The 14062-nt window shown below is 48.0% G+C and overlaps 1 protein-coding gene across 3 annotated transcripts in view; it reads left to right on the plus strand.

The window, feature by feature from the left end:
• Window positions 1-14062, plus strand: part of KDM5B (lysine demethylase 5B) — a 207948-nt gene that overhangs the window by 110726 nt on the left and 83160 nt on the right. For 2 of the 3 annotated variants that reach the window (XM_050956074.1, XM_050956075.1), the window contains 5 exons: window positions 2182-2301; window positions 5716-5910; window positions 6292-6473; window positions 9171-9295; window positions 9859-10009. In XM_050956074.1, the coding sequence (XP_050812031.1) occupies window positions 2182-2301; window positions 5716-5910; window positions 6292-6473; window positions 9171-9295; window positions 9859-10009 (773 nt within the window). The remainder of the gene's footprint in view (window positions 1-2181; window positions 2302-5715; window positions 5911-6291; window positions 6474-9170; window positions 9296-9858; window positions 10010-14062) is intronic. The other variant, XM_050956076.1, reaches the window with a different exon arrangement.

Below are 14062 nucleotides of genomic sequence, written 5' to 3' on the forward strand. Positions count from 1 at the left end.
CTGTTAAAGGCTATATTGTGACTTAGCCATGTTTAGGGCTCTACCAGCTGGAGGGGCTTGTTAGGGGAAGTAAGGCCTCCCCTCATTCTCCTGTGTGGCCACATCAAACCCACTTGCTTCTGAGTCCAGGGTTGGGGAGAGCAGTAGGAACTTGAGCTGGTGTAATGTACTGGTTTGAAAGGATGGGCAATGCAGTCATTGCTTTTGATCTAGTTGGTTGGATGGGATTGGGAATTAGGCAGACCCCATGGCTGTTCTCCCTTCCACTTGTGTTTAGCCAGCTCTGGTGGGTGGCCTTTGGGGTGAGAGTTTGCTGTAATGAGTCAGTGCAGCATACTCCCCTCCCTGCTGTGCAAATTCAGTCTTTCTTCCTTTCCATTGCTCTTCCTGTAGCAGCACATCTTCACACTGCCCCTTACTCAGAGCTGAAAGGAAACTTGATTTTGTCCTAAATGACCCTTGGGTTTGCCGCCTTTTAAAGAAAAATGTATATTCAGAACTAAACAAAAAAATGCATCAGCCACCAAGCACTAGAATATTTGTTAATTTTTTTAAGCCAAATTTGCTCGTTCTTGTTTGAAAAAAATATGAGCTCTTACATTTTAGAGAATGACGGTACATATACTGGTTGAGTGGTAGCTCCGTCTGCCAGTAAGGCTGAGTAACAGTCTGCTCTGGGGCCATGTCTACATCTAAAATTTTGCAGCGCTGGTTGTTACAGCTGTATTAGTACAGCTGTATAGGGCCAGCGCTGCAGAGTGGCCACACTTACAGCAACCAGCGCTGCAAGTGGTGTTAGATGTGGCCACACTGCAGCGCTGTTGGGCGGCTTCAAGGGGTTTTGGGGAAGGCGAGAGCAAACCGGGGAAGGAGACCAGCTTCGCCGCGGTTTGCTCTCGCGTTCCGCGAACCACCCTGCAAACCGCAGGGAAGGAGACCTGCTTGTTCGGGGAACGCGAGAGCAAACCGCGGCGAAGCTGGTCTCCTTCCCCGGTTTGCTCTCGCGTTCCGCGAACCACCCTGCAAACCGCAGGGAAGGAGACCTGCTTCCTCGGGGGTTCGGCGAACGCGAGAGCAAACCGGGAAAGGAGACCAGCTTCGCCGCGGTTTGCTCTCGCGTTCCGCGAACCACCCTGCAAACCGCAGGGAAGGAGACCTGCTTGCTCGGGGTTCGGGGAACGCGAGAGCAAACCGGGGAAGGAGACCAGCTTCGCCGCGGTTTGTTCTCGCGTTCCCCGAACAAGCAGGTCTCCTTCCCTGCGGTTTGCAGGGTGGTTCGCGGAACGCGAGAGCAAACCGCGGCGAAGCTGGTCTCCTTCCCCGGTTTGCTCTCGCGTTCCCGGAACCACCCAGCAAACCTCAGGGAAGGAGACCTGCTTGCTCGGGGTTCGGGGAACGCGAGAGCAAACCGGGGAAGGAGACCAGCTTCGCCGCGGTTTGCTCTCGCGTTCCGCGAACCACCCTGCAAACCGCAGGGAAGGAGACCTGCTTGTTCGGGGAACGCGAGAGCAAACCGCGGCGAAGCTGGTCTCCTTCCCCGGTTTGCTCTCGCCTTCCCGGAACCACCCAGCAAACCTCAGGGAAGGAGACCTGCTTGCTCGGGGTTCGGGGAACGCGAGAGCAAGCCGGGGAAGGAGACCAGCTTGATTACCAGAGGCTTCCTCAGGTATGCTGGGATACCTGCTTATTCCACGGAGGTCAAGAAAAGCGCTGGTAAGTGACTATACTTGATTACCAGCGCTGGATCACCAGCGCTGGATCCTCTACACCCGAGACAAAACGGGAGTACGGCCAGCGCTGCAAACAGGGAGTTGCAGCGCTGGTGGTGCCCTGCAGATGTGTACACCTCCTAAGTTGCAGCGCTGTAACTCCCTCACCAGCGCTGCAACTTTCTGATGTAGACAAGCCCTGGGAGTTGTCACCATTTGTTTTGTCAGCATTTTTCAACCTAATTGTTGGCACTAGGAGTTTACCTGCAGTGTCATGGAGTGCATGGTTAGTCCCTGTGCTTTCTGAATAAAAATTGTAACTCTTTGGGTGAGGTTTTTGAAGTGCTTTAAGCTAAATAAATGGGATTGGACATCCACATGCCCTTGGTGGCTTTGAAAATCTAGACTGTACCTCTGTGTAATTCTTACCCATTGTTAGAAATCAACTTGGTTTGCCTCTTGTTTTTATTAGGTTTACCGAACCAACCAGTGTGCAGGAGAATTTGTAATTACATTTCCAAGAGCCTATCACAGTGGCTTTAACCAGGGTTTCAATTTTGCTGAAGCTGTGAACTTCTGCACAGTTGATTGGGTATGTTTTAAGAACATGGTATGGATTTTCAGTAAAAGTATATGCTTACCAAGTAGTGTGATGGTAATTTTATTGTACATGCACAATCTCACTTGAATCAGCTGAGTGGAAGGCATAAAGAAGAATTTTCCTAGTGCACAGTGACCAAAGAAAACTCAGTGTGAATAGCGGTGCTTTGCTATTTTTCACTTTGTGCAATATTTCTAAGTAGGTAATGAAAATGCTTTTGCTTTACGTAGCTTAGTGATTTCAGAATACTAAATCCGCTTTAAAACAAGTTCAGTGTACTGACTGAACACTTTCCCCTCATCCAACTCCGCTAAAAGAATCAAACATCAATTATTAATGTGGGTTGTGATTCTTAGGTGCACTAAGGTCATTTCTGCCATGGAAACAGCCTCTTGAGAATACCTGTTAGGCAAAGGGCCTGCCCAAACACTACAGAATTGCAGAAGACTCTGCGCAGCTGCTGCGCTCAGCTTGCAACAAACAGGGCATGTTGGTCATGGAGGTATGGCCAGGATGCACTGAACTATGGGTATTCTTTGCTTCCCAGTACCCATAACAGTTCTGGGGAAGCAGAGCATGAGTCAGAGGAGCCTCAGGGCTGCTTTAACTAGGGACTGGACAGAGCCCTGCATGTCATGAGAATACAGGGAGCATGAAGGTTGCGTAAAGATACCTTTTTTGCACCCTCACCCCTATTCTTGAACTAATTACAGGAAAATTATTATTCAGAATCAGGCATAGGGACTCTTCCAACTTCGCTTCAAACACCTTTAAAACGATTCTTATGGCATATCTTGGAACAATTTATTTACTGCAGTCTCAGACAAAAATTGTGGGCCAGCAGCTCCAAGTTTGTCTTACCCATTTTTTGACAGTAAATTATATTTACTTTGATTGTAAGCTGCTTGAAGCTGGGACTGTCTTTGTTCTTTGTCTATACGGCACCTGGCACAGTAGGGTCCTGTGTGACTATCTTCAGGTTACATCAATGTGGAATGGAACTCTTTTGGACTATTACCCCACTTCACTGATTTTTGAATGGACCCTTTAAGCAGTACTGTCAAATCCAAATTTAAACTCTTTAAATCTTTAACGGTATTTAATTATAAAATATCAGGGTTGGAAGGGACCTCAGGATGTCATCTAGTCCAACCCTCTGCTGAAAGCAGGACCAATCCCCAGACAGATTTTTGCCTCAGATCCCTAAATGGCCCCTCTCAAGGATTGAACTCACAACTCTGGGTTTCAGGTATCAGAGGGGTAGCCGTGTTAGTCTGGATCTGTAAAAGCAGCAAAGAATCCTGTGGCACCTTATAGACTAACAGACGTTTTGGAGCATGAGCTTTCGTGGGTGAATACCCATGCATGCATCTGAGGAAGTGGGTATTCACCCACGAAAGCTCATGCTCCAAAATGTCTGTTAGTCTATAAGGTGCCACAGGATTCTTTGCAACTCTGGGTTTAGCAGGCCAATGCTCAAACCATTGAGCTATCCTTCCCTTTTTATGATATTTTCTGTTAGGTAAAGATTGGAACTGTCCTCTGCTATTTAAATAAGAGCAAAATCAGAGTAGGTTATAAAACATGGTTTGTTTTGGCATTTTCAAGTTTTTATCTTGACCATGTATTACAGCTCTAACCATCTGTAGAGATCCACTTGTTCCATCTCACCAGGAAATTCTGTGCACTAGCATGAGGTTGTCACATTGCTTTCACTTGGAAAAAGTAACCAGGAAAACTAAAACTGCATTTCTTGCATGCACACTTCAGCTGTTAAGTATTGTAAGATTTGTGCAATTGCATCTCAGAGAATCAGACAGAACTGTTCCAAGAGGCCATTGCCTGGAGTGTACATCAGTGTTAATTTACTGGAAGTCTTAGTGGTCCAGTCCTAAATGAGAAAAACAGAAGATCCCTGTTCAAAGCAGAAGCAGATAATAGGCTTTCTGTACAAACCAAAGATTATGGCTGTTAAAGCTATTTTCTGTCCTCCTTATTGCTTTTAATCAAAATATGCTGAGCAGGGTTCCTCCAAGATAGACCAAATGCAGCCACCTTATAACATGATAACAAACAACATCTCCAGTGATTAAAATATTGTTTGGCCCTTTTCAAGTACAGTTGTTTCTGATGAGTCTCAGTTAGGATTTTTCCAACACAAATTTTGTCATTCTATGAAACAATTTTAAGTCATTTACATGTGGGCCATTTGGAAATCCTGCTGCTCTAACTTCAGAATGCTGTTTATATATATTACAAGGGAGGCTGGAATAACGTATAGACACTTTAGGCCTGTATCCAGAGCTCCAGCTCCTGGAGTCATGTGAATACATCAGAATGTAAATGTTAAAAAAAACAAAACCAAAAAAAAAAACCTGTAGCCCTGATGGTTGCAAAGATAAACTAGAAAATGTGACATGAGTGTAACCACTGCCGTGAGGTCAGCCTGAGTCTGCAGACAGACTAAAAAAACAGTGGAACAGGTGAACTGTCCCATTCCTGTTGATAGCGTGTTAACTCCAAGACTCATTGCTCTGGGTGGGGATTGTTGTAGTGTGCTTAGGGCCCTGGATTTTCTTAATCTGGCCCTGAGTGCAACAAGTTTCCAAGTCATGGAATCATAAAAGATTTGGGTTGGAAGAGATCTCAGGAGGTCATCTAGTCCAACCCCCTGGTCAAAGCAGAACCAACCCCAACTAAATCATCCTAGCCAGGCCTTTGTCAAGATGGGCCTTAAACTTCTAAGGAGGGAGATCCCTCCACCTCCCTAGGTAACCCATTCCAGTGCTTCACCAACGTCCTAGTGAAATAGTTTTTCCTAATATCCAATCTAGACCTCCCACACTGCAACTTGAGACCATTGCTCCTTGTTCTGACATCTGCTACCACTGAGAACCGCTGAGCTCCATCCTCTTTGGAAACCGCCCCACCTCCCATTTCCCTCAGCCTCTCCTCATAAGTCATGTGCCCCAGCCCCCTAATAATTTTTGTTGCCCTCTGCTGGACTCTCTCCAGTTTGTCCACATCCTATCTGTAGTGGGTGCAGTACTCCAGATGTGGCCTCATCAGTGCCTAATAGAAGGGAATAATCACTTCCCTTGATCTGCTGGCAATGCTCCTACTAAGTCCAAACACAATAGTCAGTATCCTGAGTTATATGAACTTGCTCATGGTCTTGTTTACTCTTTAACATGTGGTGTACTTTTGATTAAAATTAATATGCTTCCTAGAATGCGCTCTTATTGGCTTTCATTTGGTTGGATAGATAGTAATTAGTTAATAGCACAGACAGTCTGTGCCTTCACACTATTATGCCTCTAAAGGTTTCATAAACAACATTTAAAAAAAAAAATCTTGCTGATACTCCTCCCTCTCCACCCTCTTCCCCCCCCGCCCCTGATACAGCTGCCATTGGGTCGCCAGTGTGTGGAACATTATCGCCTGTTAAACCGCTACTGTGTTTTTTCTCATGATGAGATGATATGTAAAATGGCTTCCAAAGCAGATGTCCTTGATGTTGTGGTAGCTTCTACTGTTCAGAAAGACATGGCTATTATGATTGAAGATGAAAAGGCTTTACGAGAAGCTGTGCTTAAACTGGTAAGCTTTAGGAAGTGAAATTATGCTTACTGGAGTAACTTTAAAGTCATGATGTGAAGTTCACCCGTGTTGTCCTGCATTAATGTTACCCTAACCCTTTGATTTCAGTGGGACTAGTTGAGGAAAAAACTACTTGACATTACTGGGGTGTTAGAATTGGGCCCTTCATAGATTTTTTTTTTTTAATGCCTTTTTAAAATAGGTTTTTTGGTTTGTTCAATAACTTAGTTGAAGTAGTTGAGTCCTCATTAACCAAAATGTGATTATTTTCATATGTCCAATATCTTAATCCTAAACTTTCCTGATAAATCATGTCTTTGATCAACTTAACTTTTGATCTTCTAGTCTGAGCTAGTCTGCTCTGTTCGTATTCTATTGTAGGGAGTGACTGATTCCGAGAGGATGGCTTTTGAAATGTTGCCAGATGATGAGCGCCAGTGCATAAAGTGTAAAACCACTTGCTTCATGTCTGCTGTCTATTGCTCATGTAAACCTGGCTTACTGGTATGCCTGTATCACGTAGAAGATCTCTGCTCCTGTCCCACCTATAAATATACATTGGGGTATGTTTTGGCTAGAAAAAAGTATTATTCATTGGGGGTCTTTGAGGACTAGGATATGCTTTTCTTAAATTTAGTTTTTTGAAGAATCTAGTGGGGGTGGGAGGCACATCACTCATCTGCTTTGCTAGTGATGCCATTTATATTTCTCCCACACCCATGTACAAACTTATTTCCACAGTGCCCTAAACAATGAACATCCTTTCTGAGATGGTGTATAATGCTATTAACTTTTCTTTTTCAAATCCCCCAAGATATATTTCTGCCATAACACCTACAAGAGAGACAAGGTGGGCGAGGTGATATCTTGTATTGGACCAGCTTCTGTTGGTGTGAGAGACAAGCTTTCAAGTTGCGCAGAGCTGTTCTTCTGGTCTGGGAGAGGTACTCAGAGCATCATAGCAAAATGCAAGGTGGAACAGTTTTTTTAGTGTAAGCAGTTAGCACGTATTGTAAGAGACCATTCATGGTAGAGTGGCCTGTTAACATCTCTGCAGTCATAAGACAAAAAGGGGTGGTAGGTTACAGATTGTTGCAATAAACCCTAAATCTGGTGTCTGATCAGTCCATGATTTTTAGTATTTACCAGAGTTATGAATTTAAGCTCCCAGCCTCATCTTTTGAAAGTGTTGTGCAGGTTTCCTCTGAGGATGAGGATCAGATATAGAGTGATTGCTTTGTGGAAAGTATTCACCCACAGATAGTAAGGTATTTTTGTCTTTTATTATTTTCCTGTGTAAGTTCATTTTAGAGTGCAGTATTCACCCACATAAATGCTAACTACTTATGCTAAATAATCTGTTCCACTTTGCATTTAGCTATGACACTCGAGTACCTTTCCCAGACCTGAAGAAGAGCTCTGTGTGGCTGAAAAGCTTGTTTCTCTCACCAACAGATGATGGTCCAATAAAAGATATTACCTCCTCCACCTCGTCTCTCTAATATCCTGGGACCCACACTGCTATAGCTACACTCCATGTAACATCTACGAGAAATTAGTGTGCTCATTCTGTTTATTTATGCCAGAAGAAGACTTGTAACTACTATAGCAAGATGAAACATAAGAATAGGCTTTGGTCTGACCCAGTGTGGCCAATCCCGCCTGATATCCTCTCTTCTGATAGGGGCTGCAGCCTGGGGCCCTTGCTCAAGGAGGCCCCTGCAAAAATAAATCACAGGCAGTGATCTCCTGTGCTCAGGCTGCCTGCCCTGGCCCCATGCTGCTCCCAGAAGTGACTGGCTGCTGGCAAGTCTCAGTGGCCCCTGACGGGGAGGGGGAGGAGGCTCCGTGTGCTGGCCCCACCCCCAGCACCGTCCCCGCAGTGAGTGGTGCTAAGGGTGTGGCATTTGCGGGTGCGGGCAGCGCGTGGAGACATACTGTCCCCCTCCCACCAGGGGCATGCAGAGACGCGTCAACAGCTGGCCGTTTCCGGGAGCGGTGTACAGCTATGGCAGGCAGGTAAATTGCTTGAGCCCTGCTGTGCCACTGGCCAGGAGCTGCATGTGTTAAGCGCATCCTGGCCAGGGCCTACACCTTGTGTGTCTGCCGTCCCTCCCCACCCCCCCCGTACCTTAACCCCCCTGCCCCATGTCAGAATCCCCTCCTGCACCCAAACTCCCTCCCAGACCTCGCGACCCCTCCTGCACCAACCTCCCTCCCAGAGCCCACACCCCTCACCCTCTCTTTTAGCCCAACACTCTGCAGCAGCCCAGAGCTCCTTCCTGCACCCAAACTCCCTCCCAGACCCTGCACCCCCTCCTCCACCTCAATCCCCTGCCCCAGGTCAGAATCCCTCTTCTGCACCCAAACTCCCCCCCCCCCACCCAGGTCAGAATTCTTCTGCACCCCAACTCTCTCTCAGACCCCGCACCCCCTCCTGCACCCCAATCTGCCCCAGCCCAGAGCCCCCTCCTGCACCAAACTCCCTCCCAGACCATGCACTCTCTCCTTCACCCAACCCCCTGCCCCAGGTCAGAATCCCCTTCTGCACCCAACCTCCCTCCCAGAGCCCTCACCCTCTCCTGCACCTCATCACTCTTCCGCAGCCCGGGGCTCCCTCTTGCACCCAAACTTCCTCACAGACCCTGCACCCCAGTACCCTGTGCCAGCCTGGAGCCCCCTTCTGTACCAAACTCCCTCCCAGAGCCTGAGCCCACACCCTCACCCTCTCCTGCACCTCAACACTGCATCAGCCCTGAAACCCCTTCTGCACCAAACTCCCTCCCAAACCCTGCGCTCTTCTGCACCCCAGCCTCCTCCTGCACCAAGCTCCCTTCCAGGAAGAAGGCTGATATACAGGCCCCACAAAATCTAATAGCCCCGAGTCCACAGGAGAGGTAATCCAGCCCTGCCCAGAGGGAATGAACAAAACAGGTAATCATCAAGTGATCCAGTTCTAACGTTTGCTGAGTAACTGAGTAATCAAGTTGCTTTCCTGAGCTATCCTTCACCCTCTGTTCCTCCCTGCTGTTTTGTTACCTCTTCACTGTCTTATGTTCAGTTGGATTGCGACCTCTTCAGAGCAGGGACCTGATCTAGAATTTGTAATATGAGGTGCCTAATATGCTTGTGAGCACTGAATAATAGTAAGTACAAACTTCTATAGATAAAGCAGTGGTGATTCATATGGACACTAAACAATATTATTTTGATGTTCATTCATGCCTTACTAAAGGGATTGAATTCTGTGCCCGTTGCAGATATCGATATAAACTAGATGATCTCTATCCAATGATGAATGCACTGAAATTGCGTGCAGAATCCTACAATGAATGGGCTTCAAAAGTAAATGAAGCTTTGGAGGCAAAAATGAACCATAAAAGAAGTATGTATTTTCCTTATCTTGTATTTCCTACAGATGCTAAAAATTGTCAATTTCCAAAATGTTTCTTGTTCTGCTGCTAACTTCTGAAACTCAACAGCTTTGTCTTTGAAGCTTATTTATATATCATATAAATAAATCTGTATATTTATATGCCTGCTAAACTCAGGGTTGTGAGTTCAATCCTTGAGGGGGCCATTTAAGGATCTGGGTCAAAAATCTGTCTGGGGATTGGTCCTGCTTTCAGCAGGGGGTTGGACTAGATGACCTCCTGAGGTCCTTTCCAACCTGAATAGTCTGAGTCTATGACTCCATCTCACAACTAACAGTGTGAGTCCCCCAAAGAGAAGCTTGTTGGAGGTTGGGCTGTATGGGTTTGGCAGGTAGGGGATGTTGTATATCTGAGAGTGCAGTTTTTTTTTAAATTTCTGTACCAGCTTCAGAGTTTTTTTTTTTAATTAGACATTGTTGCGTACAATTATTGCACTGCAGTATTCTTCTCTATTACTTAAAATCAATCCTAAAAAGGGCTATTTTTAATTAAAGAAAATATTCTCTTCTGAAAGGCCTCATCAGTTTTAAGGCTTTGATAGAAGAATCAGAAATGAGAAAGTTTCCAGATAATGATCTACTGCGACACCTCCGATTAGTTACTCAGGATGCAGACAAATGTGCCTCAGTTGCACAGCAACTTCTTAATGGCAAAAGACAAACAAGGTATGCGTTGCACTTATTTCAAACTACTGGGGGGAAAATTTGGAAAAGGCACTTGTCTTATGGGTTTCCAAACTACGGCAACCCTTTTGGTCTCCTGAAAAGAGATCCTACTTTTGGGATCTGGTACTTCCTGACACATATGTCAAGTGTCCTGAACTTTGCAATTTCTAAAGGCCACCTGTTCCAATTTGAGGCAGCATTAAGTAAGTTATGTAAAATAGCACTCGCCTTTCTCTTCCTGGTGATCCATTGCACTTTAAAATGTTTTTCTTTCCTGAGAAGAAAGTGGTTTCTTCTTCAAGTAGTGTCCCTATGGGTGGTCCACTGTAGGTGTGTCTGCATCCCTGTGCTGCTGATCCGAGATCTTTGATAGCTGTATTTGTTGGGCCTGCACATGCACTGTCTCTCCTCATGCTGCATCTCGAGGCTAGCCATTGCATGTGGGCTATCCACCTTCCTGCCTTCTACCCCAAGCTTCACCAGGACAATAGGGAGGCCATACTACACACCTTAGATGTTAGGAGAGCCCCCTTTCATTCTATCTCGCGTTTGGGAAGTCCCCTAGACCAGGGGTGGCCAACCTGAGCCTGAGAGGGAGCCAGAATTTGCCAGTGTACATTGCCAAAAAGCCACAGTTCCCCTCCCACCCGCCGGCAGCCTCACCAGTCAGCGCCTCCCTCTCCCTCCCCCACCTCCTGATCAGCTGTTTCGTGGCATGTAGGAGGCTCTGGGGAGGAGGAATGAGGGCATAGCAGACTTGGGAGGGGATTGGAAGGGGTGGAGTGGGGGCAGGGCCTGTTGCAGAGCCAAGGGTTGAGCAGTGAGCACACCCTGGCAGACTGGAAAGTTGGCACCTGTAGCTCCAGCCCCAGAGTCGGTGCCTATACGAGGAGCTGCATACTAAATTCTGAAGAGCCGCATGTGGCTCCAGAGCCACAGGTTGGCCACCCCTGCCCTAGACTCTTCCTCTCTATGGCAGAAAGATCCAGGGGCTTAGTGATATCAGCCCAAAGGCTCTTTAAGCGGGTCTCGATTTGCATCAGGCAGTGCTACCAAATTCATAACATGACTCCCACAGATTCTATCCATACAGATTGCATGAGATGGATCTCCTCATCTGTCGCCTTCTTTAATGGCATCCCCATCTCAGAGATCTGCGGAGCGTCATTGTGGGCATTAGTCCACACCTTCACAGAACATTATGCAATCACCGGGGACTCTGCCTCTGATTCCACAGTACTATCACCTGTGACTAACCCGACTCTGAAGTCCCAGTCCTCCAAGAGTGGTACTGGTCGGGAGTCACCTATAGTGGAGCCCCCAGAGGGACACACTTGAAGTTACTCACCTTGTGCAGTAATGATGGTTCTTTGAGATGTATGTCCCCATAGTAACTGCTCCACTACCTGCCCTCCTCCGAGTTCTTGCTTATGACTCTTTGGTAGAGAAGGAACTGAGGATGATTAGCCCATGTGTGCTGGCTGGCCTCGTGGTGCAACACGAGGAGAGACTGTGCATGTGCGGGCCCAATGGACAGTGCTACTGATCAGCAGCGCAGAGACGGAGGCACACCTACCGTGGAGCACCCATGGGGGGCAAACCTTGAAGAACCATTCTTATTGCACAAGGTGAGGAACTTCTTCAGATATTGATGGACAATACTATTGTTAGATGTTTGGCTGTGTGCATGTTATTTTTACGTGCTGCAGTGGCTCTGGCCACAGAGCCCGTACAGCAGGCTTCCATCGAACTGCCCAGTAAGACCACAAGACTTGGTTTAATAGTGAAGGCACCAGGTCAGTTTTATTTCCAATGAAGTATGGTGCTAATGCCCCAGTTCAGTGGTTACAGGTACACTAACAAATGTATGCCCGTGACAATAGACCAGCTCAGTGAACAGTGGGACTTTCCATTCCTCCCTAGGCCAGACAGAGACACTTCTTTGAGGCTTCATTTTATACATCAATACAAACAAATTACATGTTGCCCCTCTGATGTGATTAGTTACCTGCCCCCTGACATGGGTTGTTACCACCCATTACCTTGTACATATTGATTCGATCAAAACATCTCTATCCATCACATTGTCATCCTGTCCTGTTATTTAGAATGGGTCAGCGTGTTCCTGTTCTCTTTAGGGAATATGTTGGTATTGAGGTGTTCTGGTCTCACCCTTCTGGAATGTGTTTGCATGAGTGCTCTGTGCCTAGCACCTCTTAAGAATGTGGTCTTTCTTGGCAATCTCAGCCCTGTTCTTGCCAGATTCAGTTGTTCTCTACCTCTTCAGCATGCAGGGGCATTTCCCTCTCAGTTCCTTCTCAACCTCAAGCCCTTCCCAGTGAGTGAGGACACTGCCGGACCTCCCCTAGTGGTCCAATCATCATCATCCTCTCCAGATGAGGTGGTGGGGGCCCCTCCACAGCTAGCCCACCAGACAATTTCAGGGATCATCTGGCACTGCTCCGTAGGGTGGAATCAAGGTGGAGGAGATGAAGGAGCAGATGGAGACATTGTTTAATGTGCTCTTAGCGTCCATTCCAGCCCACGTCGCACTCCTGAGTGGGTCCTGAAAATTGCCAGGACCATCTGGCAAACCCTATCCTCCACGCTGCCCACCTCTAAGAGAGTGAGAACAAAGTACTGTGTAAGGGTTTGAGTATTTATGCACCCACCTAAGTTCCTTGTAAGCAACCTATTTAGCCCCGCGTAGGTGTTCAGGGAACCCAGCCCGGACCTGCTGCAGCCGGGGTGCCCCTCCCTCAGCCCTGGACCTGCCCGGGGAGGGGAAGCCTGAACCTAGCCTCGGCCCAGGCCTGCCGAGAGGGAGTGGGGGCACCTATGCCATAGCCCCAGCCCTGGAGCTGCTGTGGCAAAGAGAAGTGCCTGTCCCCCACAGCTCATGTGCTGCTGTGGGGGGAGAGAGCTGGGGGGGAGTCCTCCTCATCGCCATAGTCTTGGAGCACCCTCCTGCACCTCAAGCCCCTCATCCCTAGCCCGCTCCCTCAGCCAGAGCCCTCACCCCCTGCACCTCAGCCCTCTGATCCAACCCTGACCCCTCATCCCTAGCTCAACCCCAGAGTCTGCACTGCCAGCTGGAGCCTTCACCCTCTGCCTCAGCCCTGAGCCCCTCATCTCTGGTCCCACCCCAGAGCCTGTATCCCCAACCAAGGACCTCACACACCTGCACGCCTACCCCCTGCCTCAGCCATGAGCCCTCTCCCACACAGAACTCGGCCTCACACCCACCACAAGAATTTTGTTATGTGCACCAATATGAAGGTGATGCGGCCAACGAGGGATAAACAGGGGCTTACCAGTTCCACCCCTAAGAATAAGGAGCCCACGAGGCTGGATTTGTTTGATTGCAAGATTTCATTCTAAGGCCAGCCTCTAGTTTCGGGTGGGGAACACCCAGGCTCTCTTGTTTCACTAGAACTTTAACTTGTGGGACTCTCTCCTGAAGTTCAAGAACTCCATGTCTCAGGATATAGCCCAGAGTTTGCAACTCTGGTGGAGGAGGGTACTGCAGCGACTCTGTGCTCCCTCCAAATGGTCTGGGACACAGTCGATTCAGCTGCCTGGGTGGTACCCTTAGCAGTTGTCGTGCGGCACAGTTCCTGGCTTCAGACTGCTGCACTGTCCCAGGAGACGCAGGCCTCTATTCAGGACCGCCCGTTTCACGGTGCTGGCCCTTTTTCTGACCAAACAGATGCTCAACTGCATGCCTAAAAGACATGCAGGCTACCCTCCGCTCGCTGGGGATGCACACTCCTCAGGCGTCGAGACAGCCATTCCAGTCTCCTCTGCCACCTTGACAGTGGCAGCCTCAACAAGGGCCTGCAAAGAAAAGAGACGTCGAGTTTAGCTGCTGCCGCCCTTCATCATCCCAATCTCCTGCGCAGCCTGCCCAGGAGAAGAACCGAGGGGCCAGAAGCGCTCGTTTTCAAGGTGTACTTGGGAGCAACGCACCTGCCACCTGCCCAGATCCTTCCTACCTTTTTCTTAACCGCCTTTTACCCTACCGCTCAGCCTGGTTGCTGGTTACGTCAGACC

This window comes from Gopherus flavomarginatus, chromosome 5, assembly GCF_025201925.1.
Source record: "Gopherus flavomarginatus isolate rGopFla2 chromosome 5, rGopFla2.mat.asm, whole genome shotgun sequence".
NCBI classification, from domain to species: Eukaryota; Metazoa; Chordata; order Testudines; family Testudinidae; genus Gopherus; species Gopherus flavomarginatus.